At 42.1% G+C, this 14,755-nt stretch overlaps 1 protein-coding gene across 1 annotated transcript; it reads left to right on the top strand.

The window, feature by feature from the left end:
• The first annotated feature begins 3,567 nt into the window (after positions 1-3,567).
• On the top strand, positions 3,568-14,106 carry LOC129822355 (membrane-spanning 4-domains subfamily A member 4A-like). The gene is made up of 7 exons (XM_055880580.1): positions 3,568-3,840; positions 3,935-4,051; positions 4,483-4,539; positions 4,822-5,001; positions 5,350-5,472; positions 6,732-6,821; positions 13,631-14,106. The coding sequence occupies exons 1-7, from the start codon at positions 3,670-3,672 to the stop codon at positions 13,724-13,726; spliced, it is 834 nt and encodes a 277-aa protein (XP_055736555.1). The 5' UTR covers positions 3,568-3,669; the 3' UTR covers positions 13,727-14,106.
• The last annotated feature ends 649 nt before the right edge of the window (positions 14,107-14,755 follow it).

Genomic DNA, 14,755 nt, shown 5'->3' with positions numbered 1-14,755 from the left:
TGTTTGCCAGTGACAGTCTCTTCGCAATCAAATATTTGTTTTCAACAAAAAGTAAAAAAAGTAATTCCAGTTGAAATTGTGAGGGTTGTTTTGTTTGCGCAATGCACTGTCTGTGCGTCAGTATATTGTCTACAAAAGTTGATACTCGTGATTGTATTTTCCTTCCTTTTTAAACCAGATACAGTGCATTTGGAAAGTATTCAGACTCCTTCACTTTTTACACATTTTGTTACATCCTTATTCTAAAATTGATTAAATATTTTTTTCCTCATCAATCTACAAACAATACCCCATAATGACAAATTGAAAACTGTTTTTTTGACATTTTTGCTAATTTATTACAAATATAAAACAGATATACCTTATTTACTTAAGTACTCAGACCCTTTTCAATGAGACTCGAAATTGAGCTCAGGTGCATCCTGTTTCCATTGATCATCCTTGAGATGTTTCTACAACTTTTAAAACACAAAACTATAAAAACCTTGGAAGAAAGAGGAGAGGAAGAGACAGGAGGAGAGGAAGAGAGGGGAGGGGAGGATGAGAGGGAAGAATAGGAGAGAGGAAGATGAGGGAGAGAGTGGGGAGAAGAGAGAGAGAGAGAGGTGCAAGATAGACATAAGCTTATGTTTACATGATATCTCAGGATTTATATACACTCCATGTCACGTTCTGACCATAGTTCTTGTGTGTTTTGCTTGTTTGAGTGTTGGTCAGGACGTGAGCTGGGTGGGCATTCTATGTTGTGTTTCTAGTTTGTCTGTTTCTATGTTTGGCCTAATATGGTTCTCAATCAGAGGCAGGTGTTTTGTGTTGTCTCTGATTGGGAATCATATATAGGTGGCTTGTTTTGTGTTGGGGTTTGTGGGTGGTTGTTTCCTGTCTTTGTGTTTTCTCTGCACCAGATAGGGCTGTATTGGTTTGCCACATTTGTTATTTTGTATCGTGTTAAGTGTTCACTGTTTATCGTTTTTATTAAACATGTTGAGCACTGGCTACGCTGCGTGTTGGTCCGATCCCTGTTACACCCTCTCTTCTCATGAAGAGAGGGAAGGCTGTCGTTACAGAACAACCCACCAATCTCGGATCAAGCAGCGTAGCAACGGGCAGCAGCGGCAGCAACAGCAGCAGCGGTACCAGGAGGAATTGACTTGGGAAGAGGTGTTGGACGGAAAGGGTTGCTACACGTGGGAGGAGATCCTGGCTGGTAAGGATCGCCTTCCATGGGAACAGGTGGAGGCAGCTAGGAGAGCGGAAGCAGCCGCAAAGGGGAACCGGTGTTATGAGGGAACACGGCTGGCCAGGAAGCCCGAGAAGAAACCCCAAAAATGTCTTGGTGGGGGGGGGGGGGGGGGGGGGGGTGCTAAAGGGGAGTGTGGCGAAGTCAGATAGGAGACCTGCGCCAACTTCCCGGGCTTGCCGTGGAGAGCGAGAGTACGGGCAGACACCGTGTTGTGCGGAAAAGCGCACGGAGTCTCCTGTACGTGTGCTTAGCCCGGTCTCCTGTACGTGTGCTTGGCCTCCAGTACGTCTCATCGGGCCGGTGTAGATGGCATCAGCCTTACGCATGGTGTCCCCGGTTCGCCAGCACAGCCCAGTGCGGGCTATTCCACCTCGCCGCACTGGCCTGGCTACGGGGAGCATTAAACCAGGTAAGGTTGGGCAAGCTCGGTGCTTAAGAGCTCCTGTACGCCTTCACGGTCCGGTATATCCGACGCCACCTCCTCGTCCCAGCCAGGTAACACCAGTGCCTACACCACGCACCAGGCTTCCTGTGCGTCTCCAGAACTCTGTTCCTCCTCCACGCACTCTCCCTGTGGTGCGTGTCTCCAGCCCGGTACCACCAGTTCCGGCACCACGCACCAAGCTTACTGTGCGTATCCAGAGCCCTGTACGCACTGTTTCTTCTCCCCGCACTCGCCCTGAGGTGCGTGCCCTCAGCCCGGTACCATCAGTGCCGGTACCACGCACCAGGTGTATAGTGCGCCTCGAGAGTCCAATGTGCCCTGTTCCTGCTCCCCGCACTAGCCTTGAGGTGCGTGTCTACAAGCCGGTACCACAAGTTCCGGCAACACGCACCAGGCCTACTGTGCGCCTCAGCAGGTCTGAGCTGCCTGCCTGCCTGCCCAGCGCCGTCTGAGCCGCCAGCCAGTCAGAAGCCAGTCAGGAGCCACCAGCCAGTCAGGAGCCGCCAGCCAGTCAGGAGCCGCCAGAGCCGCCAGCCAGTCAGGAGCCGCCAAATCCGCCAGTCAGTCAGGAGCCGCCAGAGCCACCCGCCAGTCATGAGCTGCCCTCCGGTCATGAGCTGCCCTCCGGTCATGAGCTGCCCTCCGGTCATGAGCTGCCATTCGGTCCGGAGCTGCCATTCGGTCCGGAGCTGCCATTCGGTCCGGAGCTACCTCTCGGTCCGGAGCTACCTCTCGGTTCGGAGCTGTCTCCTCAGTCTGATGGGGCCCTTTGTGAGGGTTCCTAGGCCAAGGTCGGTGGCGAGGGTGGCCACTCAAAGGACGCTAAGGAGGGGGACAAAGACAATGGTGGAGTGGTGTCCTCGTCCAGCGCCGGAGCCGCCACCGCGGACAGATGCCCACCCAGACCCTTCCCTAGAGTTTTAGGGGGTGCGTTCGGTGTCCACACCTCAGGAGGGGGGTACTGTCACGTTCTGACCATAGTTCTTGTGTGTTTTGCTTGTTTTAGTGTTGGTCAGGACGTGAGCTGGGTGGGCATTCTATGTTGTGTGTCTAGTTTGTCTGTTTCTATGTTTGGCCTAATATGGTTCTCAATCAGAGGCAGGTGTTTTGTGTTGTCTCTGATTGGGAATCATATATAGGTGGCTTGTTTTGTGTTGGGGTTTGTGGGTGGTTGTTTCCTGTCTTTGTGTTTTCTCTGCACCAGATAGGGCTGTATCGGTTTGCCACATTTGTTATTTTGTATCGTGTTAAGTCTTCACTGTTTATCGTTTTATTAAACATGTTGAGCACTGGCTACGCTGCGTGTTGGTCCGATCCCTGTTACACCCTCTCTTCTCATGAAGAGAGGGAAGGCTGCCGTTACACTCCACTTTACTAAGCTCTTTTTTGTTTGTCATGATTATCTAATGTCCATTCACCAACAATCACTAATAAACAGTTCCGGTTCTTTCACCTACTTCTTTAATTCAGGATGTCTCCCCGCAGAGGGGCAAAGTATTTGGTTAAATTAAATTGCTTTATTATACTACACCTTGAAGATGGTTACTTATACGGAACACAATAAATGTGTACACTTCCATGCTATGTAGCATGAAATAGAAACTTATGCAACTTTCATGGAAGTGTATGAGTTTCTTTTATAGCCTGTATTCTATAGGCAAGGAACTTCAAGCCCAAGATGGGAAGTTATGACAATAAAGAATGAACTAAAGGTCGCTCAGCCATGAGGAAGTTAGTCAACTAAACAGATGATACAGTAACCACAGACACACACAGCCTACCACCCACCCATATTTAAATGGGGAGTGTTCAAAGTCGGATTAGTGGCTGACGCACACACCTATTGTGCATTACATTTCCTGGTAAATTATTTTCTGGAAGTCCCAGGTAGAGTACAAACTTTGCAGGAGGCTCAACAAAACACCGCTGACCAGCCATATCACCTCTTACTGTACTACAAACATCCTTCTGTCCTCTGAAGATGTCCAGCTCTCAAACAACCACCACTAACGGGGCGGTGGTATTCACCCATGTCTACCCCTATGGGAACGGGATGGGGGTCGCAGGGGTCGCATCTGCTCCTCACTGTCTGGGACAGACGGTCTCTTCAGTGCTGGGAAGTTTCCGGGCAGGGCATCCAAAAGCGCTGGGAGTAAGAATTTATGTTTTACATCATTTGAAAACGATTTTTAATTTTGGTTGAACGAAGAGAAAAATGAATTTTCTGCTTTGTTTTTCTCTCACAGACCGTACAGATCGTGATTGGTTTGATGATGCTGTTGACAGGAATCGTGATGACTGCCGGACCACAAGTAGACAATATTGGAGTATTTAGTGGAATATTTGTCTGGGGATCTATCATTGTGAGTGAGCTGCTCTGTCGAATAATAATTTCTTACATTTCCTGTCTGTCGTGATGCAAACAAAACATCCTAATAATTGAATCGTCATATTTTGAAAAGAAATGCATTAAAAACAATACAGTATGTGCAATTTAAAAAATATATATAAAATCTTTAATGTATAATGAATGACTTAACAAATGACTTTTATCAATGTATATGTATTTGGCTAGGCCTGTGCCATTCATACACTCATGCATTTCAGTTTCTGTTGACTTCTATGTGGGAGGAATTCAACTTGAATTTGAATTTTGGTCATACTGTAGAAATATTTTTGTCCCACATGGTACCCTACTCCCTATATAGTGCACTACTTTTGTAGTGTACTATGTAGAGAATAGGGTGCCATTTGGTATGTAGGCTTGTATAATCTCTTCCTTGTTCCTTCTCAGTATGTAGTTGCAGGCTCTCTAACTGTTGCTGCTGACAACAAACTGAACAAATGTCTGGTCAGTATCAACTATTTTTGCCTCAATAAAGTTTTGGCTTTTGATTTATATAGTTCCACTCTATTTAACAACATAGAATCTACTTCACATATAGGCACTCATGTTTTCATTCAATCTGTTTGTTTTCCTCCTTTTCCCGCACTGACGATTCAGCAACTGCGAATTGCCCCTTTAATAAAGACTTGCAATAATGATTGTCAACACACTGTATTTTATATTGCATTTCATTCTTCACAACCAATCATTCAATCCCATGTTCTCTTTCTGCTCTCTGTCCCTTAGGTAAAAGGCTCCCTTGGAATGAATGTTGTCGCCACAGTTACTGCTCTTACTGGCACCATTATGCATTCTTTAGACAGTGCTGGGATCCTCTTGTACTACTGTGACTATCCAGGCAATCCTTCATACTACCCTCCATCCTATGTCTACTACCCTACGTCCTCTGTCTGTCAACAGTATCGGGTATATACCAAATGCTTATTCCTTTAGTCAGGAGATATTTGTAAATCGGTAAAGGGGTATTTATCATCTATAATCGTATTACTAGACTAATGTACGTACTGTTTAATGTTTTTTATTCGTTTAAATTATACTCCATTTGGAGCAGATATGTGATATCTCGAACATGCAAGCAATAGTGAATTAGATGCTATTGAGTTGCTATATAGATGCTATGCTATATAGATGCTATTACTTATACTTCTTGTTAGCCCACAGTGAAACAGGAGTCAAAGTTTAATTGTACATAATTGCTCCAAAATGGAGGTGTAGTCTAGTTAAATGCTGTTTCCTGTTCTTATCTGTCTAAAGGTCAGGTCCCAGGGAATATCAGGTGTTTTGGCTGTTTTCTCCTTGCTGGAGTTTATAGTGTCCATCTGTGTCTCGTCATTCGCCTGCAGAGCTGTCTGCCTGTGCTGCCGTTCCACCCCTGAGGTGAGTCTTTGGACATAGATTTCTTTGGACATAGAAATCTAGTTCCATATACAGTGTGGCCCGAAATTATTGACACCCTTGATAAAAATGAGCAAAAATGACTGTTTAAAATAAATAATACAATACTGAGATGCATCGTATGTGCCCAAAAATGTGTATTAATACAATTGCTCAGAGAAAGTGTTTTTGCTTAACAAGTAGTATTTTTTTTTTCTAACAGGTATGGGTCAATATTAATGACACCCCTGTTTTCAATACCTCACTGTGCAAGGATAACAGCACTGACACATTTTCTAAAATGTTTTATGATTTGGAGACCCCATTGGGAGGGATCTTAGACCATTCATCCATACAGAATACTTCCACATCATTGACATCCTTCGTCTGCACTTATTTAATGTTTTTTTCTTCTGCTTAATGTATTCTTATTTCAACACCAAACACACCACTGGTGTGTGTGAGGCGAAAGAGCTCTTTGTTCATGTCATCTGATCAAATCACAGGGTTCAATCCAAGTGCCAATGCCGTTTAGCAAACTCCAGGCGTTTACGTTTGTTGGATTACATGAATATAACTCATTGGCCACACACACCAGTGGTGAGTTTGGCATCGAAATTGGAACGCAAGAGCAGAAAATATCACCATACCTACTGTAAAATATGGTGGTGGATCTTTGATGTTATTGGGCTAATTTTCTTCCACTGTTCCTTGGGCCCCTTGTTAAGGTCAAGTGCATCATGAACTTTACCCAGTGTCAGAGCCAATTTGGGTGTGTCTTATATTATGGTATTTTTAAGGCAATTACACTCCCGACCACTAGGGGAAGACAAATGGTGGTAAACACACATCAGGTGATCTATAAAGACACAGGTGTTTGAAGGTATGGTGTGTGTGTGGATGGTGAGAGAGCTTACAGTTTCTACCGAAATCATATCAGAAATTTGATGAACAGACTTGTTGAAAAGATGGCATCCTATGACGGTGCCACGTTTAAAGTCACTGAGCTCTTCAGTAAGGCCATTTTACTGCCAATGTTTGTCTATGGAGATTGCATGGCTGTGTGCTCGGTTTTATACACCTGACAGCAACGGGTATGGCTGAAATAGCCGAATCCACTAATTTGAAGGGGTGTCCACATACTTTTGTGTATATATAGTGTATGTTTTGGCAACTGTAAGAGCACTGAGCAGTCATGACACCTGTATATTCGATAATGAATTACTAGAAATGGACTTAAAATTGACATGTCTGTCTTTTAGCAAGTGTTCATCATTGGGAATCAAATACCGGTACCTCATGGCAGCATGACTCCAAGCAACGCACCTTACCCTCCTCAGAACAACTACGAGGTATGACATCTTTTGGAGGTTGAACTGCAAGGTCGCCATATCAAATAGGCTGCTTGTTATCTAAAATTTGAATTAAAAAGATCTCCCCAGAGTCGTAGTTTCTTAGTTTCTGCAGTAATTTTTTACATTTCCACTGCGAAAACTTTCATTTTAAAATGTGTAATCACCAAAACATTGGTCACTGTATGATGAAATTCTGTGGGTCCGTACTTGCGAACATTAGAAAACGTTTGAGTTGAAGTTTAAGCGTCGTCCAATTAAAATCGTTGACGTCGTTGCACGTGATAGAACCAGTGTGTATAAACCCTGTATGACTGACAGGGGTTGCTGTATTGAAGCCACCGCACAGCCATCTTGGCTTTTCTCCTCCAATGTAAATAAGATTATGTAAGCTATCGAAATGCTTTTATTAATGTCTACATTCGTTTTTGACATGTTTATTCTATTACAGACACCTTAATGCATACTTTCACATTGTATTATGTGAGCTAAACTTCAAAGCTCTCAATGGCTAATACAATCCAGGGTTTATATATGTAACAGTATAACTTTAAACCGTCCCCTCGCCCCGACACGGGCGCGAACCAGGGACCCTCTGCACACATCAACAACTGACACCCACGAAGCGTCGTTACCCATCGCTCCACAAAAGCCGCGGCCCTTGCAGAGCAAGGGGAAACCCTACTTCAGGTCTCACAGCAAGTGACGTAACTGATTGAAATGCTACTAGCGCGTACCCGCTAACTAGCTAGCCATTTCACATCCGTTACATATACATCATTAAAACACTTTTCCATCACCTTGAAAAAAAGTCAAACAGAACCATCTGCTAATCAAAGTTACTAAAACACAACAATTTTCAACTAAATGATTAGCCCCTGGTGATTTTTGCCATTTGTGACTTTATAATTTTAACCTAACCATAGCTCTTGAGAACCCAAGCCGATACAGCCATAGGGTTCTAATTTGAACAGTTAACCACAGCAGGGCCAACATGTTAAACTTTCCCGATGCTCTGTCTAACCGTTAATAATCACTGCGTGCAATACGGTTTTGGAAAATTCTACTTTCATATCACCCCAAAATGATTTTACAAATAAAAAAGACACACTTACTCTGCGCTGTTTTAACACAGATTCCCACGGAGGTGTTTTGCATTGCTCTTCCTGAGCTAATGGAAACTCAGAAGAAAAGAAAGAAACCTTTTACCTTTGTTATTTCCTTCCCTATATCTGTCTGTCCCCCAGCTCTGTTTCCCGTTTTCACATTAATGTTTGTATGTCGTTTTGTTAACTGTGTGCTGACGCTGTTCCTGTCTTGTTCCTTGTCTGTTCCTCATTAAATGTTTGACACCCCACCCCGTACCTGCTTCTCGACTCCAGCGTCGGTCCTTAAATTATTATTAAAATATTAATGTGATACTGACTCAACTAAATGAGAAGTCACACAACTCTACTTTTTTAAGTTGTGATTTTATCCCCCAGCATGCTCTACTGCATGTAGGTTTTTGGGGGAGGAATAAAAAATAAAAAATGCATGTACCTTGACTGAATGATTGATTCATCTTGTGCTACACAAAGTTAAATAACATAACACATTTTCTAAACTAATCCAATCATTTAGTTCGATTTTTTGCTTCCATTACTAAAATGGTTGTTCTAGTTTATTAATAAATGGCTTAGGTTGTCTCCTAACCCTGGCAGTAGTTATTCATTCAGGTTGCAGGCGATTCAAATGTTAAACTGTTGGATATTGTAACTCTGTAACATCACATTGCAAGCCAGCATAATCTGATTAGCAGGTAGGGTGGCAAATTTCTGGTAAATTTCCCAGGTTTTCCAGAAATCTCAGTTGGAATTTGGGAATGTTACTGGAAATTTGCAACCTTACTTGCAGGCCTCATGTGGTCTGTAAACCATGCATTTCAGGCCACTGAAATAGGGTAAAGATAGGCCTCGTGTGTTTTCATGAAGTTTAAATATAATGATAACATTTGTCTTGCAACTCACAGGTGAAGGCCACAGAGTGAGAGTGAAAAATGTAACAACCACATCTCTGTCACTAACAAATACAGTTATGGGTGGTAACTCTACAATTCACTGGAAAAGGCACACTGGGAAGGCTTAGTGGGGGGGGGTTACTCAGAATTTTCAAGTTGACATAACTCAAATCTGGTCCCACTACAGGGTCCAGATTTGAGTAATGACAACAAAATCACCAAGTAACTCTGGAATATTAACTTCTTCTGGCTGCAAGCCCGAGGCTGGCCACAATATGACAACAGCCACTTCAAGTGCAGGGCGCGAAATTCAAAATATATTTTTTTGAAATATTTAACTTTCACACATTAACAAGTCCAATACAGCAAATGAAAGGTACACATCTTGTGAATCCAGCCAACATGTCCGATTTATAAAATGTTTTATAGCGAAAACAGCACATATATTCTTGTTAGCTCACCACCAAATACAAAAAAGGACAGACATTTTTCACAGCACAGGTAGCATGCACAAAGCCAACCTAACTAACCAAGAACCAACCAAACTAACCAACAAACAACTTCATCAGATGACAGTCTTATAACATGTTATTCAATAAATCTATGTTTTGTTCGAAAAATGTGCATATTTCAGGTATAAATCATAGTTTACATTGCAGCTACAATCAGAAATTGCACCGAAAGCACCCAGAATAATTACAGACACCAACGTCAAATACCTAAATACTCATCATAAAACATTTCTGAAAAATACACGGTGTACAGCAAATGAAAGACAAGCATCTTGTGAATCCAGCCAATATTTCCGATTTCTTAAGTGTTTTACAGCGAAAACACAATATAGCGTTATATTAGCTTACCACAATAGCCAGAAACACAAGCCATTCCCCAGTAGCAAAAGTTAGCGATCGTAACAAACCAACAAAAGATAGATAATGTTTGACTAACCTTGATAAGCTTCATCAGATGACAGTCCTATAACATCAGGTTATACATACACTTATGTTTTGTTCGAAAATGTGCATATTTAGAGCTGAAATCAGTGATTATACATTGTGCTAACGTAGCATCTTTTTCCCACAACGTCCGGATATTTTTCTGACACTTTTTCTGACACACATATTCTGACCAAATAACTATTCATAAACATAACTAAAAAATACATGTTGTATAGGAAATGATAGATACACTAGTTCTTAATGCAATCGCCGTGTTAGAATTCTAAAAATAACTTCATTACGATATGCAGTTTACGTTATGGCGAGAGAGTACCCAAAACCTGGCCGCAAACGACTAGTTCACATGTACGACAGATATATGAAATAACATCATAAAATGGGTCCTACTTTTGATGATCTTTCATCAGAATGTTGTACAAGGGGTCCTTTGTCGGGAACAATCGTTGTTTGCATTTAGAATGTCCTCTTCTCCAGTCAATTAGCACAGAAAGCTAGCAAAGTGGCGCTAAGCTCTCCTTCCTGAACAAAGGCACACAACGCAACACGCCTAACGTCCCGAAAAAATGTCAATAATCTAATGAAACTATATTGAAAAAACATACTTTACGATGATATTGTCATATGTATCAAATAAAATCAAAGCCGGAGATATTAGTTGTCTATAACGACAGCTGTACAGAAGGCAAAACCAGGTCCCTTCGCGCGCTCTCCAGAAAACAGGAAACTGGTGACACGTCATGCCAAGAGCTATTATGCGAGCCCAGATCAAGTTACACACTCAATTTCTTCTCTCACTGCTTGTCGACATCTAGTGGAAGACGTATGAAGTGCATCTAAACTAATAAATATCAAGGACTTTAATAGGCAGCCCCTAGAAGAGAGCATCGATTTCAGATTTTCCACTTCCTGTCAGGAAGTTTGCTGCAAAAAGAGTTCTGTTTTACTCACAGATATAATTCAAACGGTTTTAGAAACTAGAGAGTGTTTTCTATCCAATAGTAATAATAATATGCATATTGTACGAGCAAGAATTGAGTACGAGGCCGTTTGAAATGGGCACCTTTTATTCGGCTACTCAATACTGCCCCTGCAGCCCAAACAGTTTTTAAGTGCAACAGGTTTCTTAAAATAAAATAGCAATGACAGCACATTGGGGTTTACAGTTTGTGTTACACAAAAAACCTCAGTGGAAATGTGTGGTAAAACAGAAAACAGTAAGTGTATATTTTTGTATTTCTACGGTTATTTTTGGATGACAATTTAACTGAGTGTTCATGGTACCCAAAACCACATCGCAATCAAGAATCAATTGTTTGTAGATGGAGCATTTTACACTTGACCAAATCACCTCAGCTATTCAAAAGGGACATGGAATGACTCCAATGTACAGAAATGTTTTTTTTTTACATTTATTTAACCTTTATTTAACTAGGCAAGTCAGTTAAGAACAAATTCTTATTTACAATGGACGGCCTACACCAGCCAACGCTGGGCCGATTGTGCACCGCCCTATGGGACTCCCAATCACGGCCAGTTGTGATACAGCTGGATTCGAACCAGGGTGTCTGTAGTCTAACACTGAGATGCAGTGCCTTAGACCGCTGCGCCACTCGGGAGCCCAAAAGGGCTAACCAAACCTATGACCTGACCCATCACATTATGTGTTACTTCTCCCCGTTTGCAAGAAGTGATATCCCAAAAAGCACTCAAACTATACAATCCAAATGGCTCCTATCCTCCCATGCTTTCTGGGTACCAGATGGCACTGCAGTGGATAGCAAACAATTTACGGGCTACTGACCAATTCTGCTATTATTGTGTTTTATTTTTTTACATTGATGGTAACTTTTGCTGTACATAATGTCTCCGTCATTTCCTATGACTGAAAACAGCTTCTGGACATCAGATCATAGATCACTAACCTTGAGTTGGATGGCAATTTCTACTTCAACAAGTGGGCAGCTCTGGACGTTCTGCTTACTCCAGACCAGGCCCTGGGACTCAAGAGGAAGTGACGGCACAAGAGAAGCCAAACGAGCCGGCATCCTGACAAGACTATGTTGGCAAGCAAATAAACCGCCCTTAACCTCTGTTCTATATCTGACCATAACTCTATCCTTCTGATTCCTGCTTACAAGCAAAAACTCAAAACAGGAAGTACCAGTGAAGAGCTTAATACGAAAGTGGTCCGATGAAGCGGATGCTAAGCTACAAGACGAGCTAGCACAGACTGGAATATGTTCCGGAATTCATCAAACTTCTCAATGTTAATCACATCAGTTACCGGCTTCATTAATAAGTGCATTGACAATGTTGTCCCCACAGTGACTGTACGTACATATCCCAACCAGAAGCCATGGATTACAGGCAACATCCATACTGAGCTAAAGGCTAGAGCTACCACTTTCAAGGAGCGGGACACTAACCCGGACGCTTTTAAGAAATCCCGCTACCACCTCCTCAAGTCATCAAACAGGCAAACCATCAATACAGGACTGATTGAATCTTACTACGCTCTGCAGGGCTTGCAAACTATCATGGACTACAAAGGGACACCCAGCCGCCGAAACCCAAGCTAACCTGTCTAAATGACTATTGCCCCTTAGCACTCATATCTGTAGCCATGAAATGCTTTGAAAAGCGAGCCATGTCTCAAATCAACACCATCATCCCAGACACTCTGGACCCACTCCAATTTGCATACCGTCCCAACAGATCCACAGATCCCGCAATCTCTATTCAACACCATAGTGCACTCCAATCTCAGGTACCTGGGACTGAACACCTCCCTCTGCAACTGGATCCTGGACTTCCAGACTTGCCGCCCCAGGTGGTGAGGGTAGGGAACAACACATCCGCCATGCTTACTCTCAACACGGGAGCCCCTCAGGGGTGTGTACTTAGTCCCGTCCTGTACTCCCTGTTCACCCACAACTGCATGGCCACGCACAACTCCAACACCATCATCAAGTTTGCTGACGACACAACGGTGGTAGGCCTGATCACTGACAACGATGAATCAGCTTATAAGGAGAATAGCAGTGACCTGGCAGGACCTCTATACCAGGCGGTGGTAGAAGAAGGCCTTAAACATATTCAGACTGCAGCCACCCAGGTCATAAACTATTCTCTCTGTTACCACATGGCAAGCGGTATGGATGCACCATGTCTGGAACCATCAGGACCTTGAACGGCTTCAACCCCCAAGCTATAAGACTGCTAAATAGTTAACCAAGTAGCTACACAAACTATCTGCATTGACCCCCTTTTTCACAAACTCTTTTGACTAATCACCTACGCTGCTGCTACTGCTTATTATCTATTGTGTTGCCTGGTCCACTTTACCCCTACCTATATGCACATATCTACCTCAATTTCCTCGTACCCCTGAACATCGACTCTGTGCAGGGTTACGGCTACCCCGTGTATATAGCCATGTTAGCATTACTCATTGTGTATTTATTCCTTGTTTTACTATTTTTCAAAACCTTTTCTATTTTTCTCTCTGCATTGCTGGGAAGGACCCGTAAATAAGCATTTCACTGTTAGTCTACACCTGTTGTTTACAAAGCATGCTCAACCCAGTAAGTAATCAGTTTAATGTAAAGATACTGAGCATGTGTACTGTTGCTTTTTTGTTAACATCTCTTTATTGTAGAATTTCTATCAGCATGCAACCCAAACGGCTTCCTAATCCCTATATAGTGCACTACTTTGGCCCAGTATACTATATAGGGTATATTGTGCAGGCTTTGGTCATAAGTAGAGCACTATATATTAGGAATAGGGTGCCATTTGGAACATAACTATACAGTAGTTAAGGTCATATATGTACTGTGTTGTTTCTACAGACTGGGAACTACCCAAAGGGTCCTGAGGGAGGCGATATGGGTACAGGGTTTCAACAGAACCACCTGCCTCCTCAATACACTGCTGTCATCCCTTGAGAATTGGGCCTCAGTGAATACATTGTTCTTTTTCTTGTTGAAATTGTGTTCTCTGGGCCTATTTTTCTGATCCAAGCCAGGCAACGGTTAGCACCACATTACTGATCTGAATAATTTGACAGTTTAATATTGATAGTGTATTGTAATGCAATGTTTCAGTATAATGTTTAGGTTACTATATGGTTGATTTTATAACTTCATGTTTTTGTCATTTCTATCTTTCTTTAATTGATATAATTTCATCATCATTTCTGATATAAAAGTATAATAGATTTATCAACTAAAATTAACCACTGCTATATGACATATGATGCATCCTTTTTAATAACACACAAATGCATATTTAACTTGTCTTGAAACAATAAAGCTGACAGAATTTTGTTTTTTGTTTGAAGTCACTTTCATCTTCTATACAATGTAATTAATGCCATTCATATTTCGGGTAAATATTGATCTTTAAACTAATGCTAGACCTAAATAAATGTGGTTGAAGGGTCTGAAAACATCCTTATAAGGAGGGAGTGGTGCGTGGAATTTTACATTGGGCATTAGCCTATAATCTTTCTATCTTGAGTTTGTGCAACATTAAAGTTCATGAACAGTCAAAACCATGTGTTTCATGAAATGTTATGATCTTTTAAGAAACCAAAGTATGAAAAATGACTGTTGCTTCTACAGTGCCGTGAAAAGGTATTTGCCCCCTTTCTGATTTTCACTATTTTTGCATTTTGTTATATCGAATGTTATCAGATCTTCAACCAAAGTCAACTATTAGATAAAGAGAATCTGAGTTTACCAAAAAAAATATACACAAAAAAATATACACCAAAATATACACAACACTCCCTTCACAGAACAGTGCAAACTGGCTCTCACCAGAACAGAAAGAGGAGTGGGAGGCCTCGGTGCACAACTAAGCAAGAGGACAAGTACATTAGCGTGTCTAGTTTGAGAAACGGATGTCTCACAAGTCCTCAACTGGCAGCTTCATTAAATAGTTGCAGCAAAACACCAGTCTCAATGTCAACA

This window comes from Salvelinus fontinalis, chromosome 2, assembly GCF_029448725.1.
Source record: "Salvelinus fontinalis isolate EN_2023a chromosome 2, ASM2944872v1, whole genome shotgun sequence".
In the NCBI taxonomy this organism is placed as follows: Eukaryota; Metazoa; Chordata; class Actinopteri; order Salmoniformes; family Salmonidae; genus Salvelinus; species Salvelinus fontinalis.
This window is presented reverse-complemented; position numbering and strand designations above follow the sequence as displayed.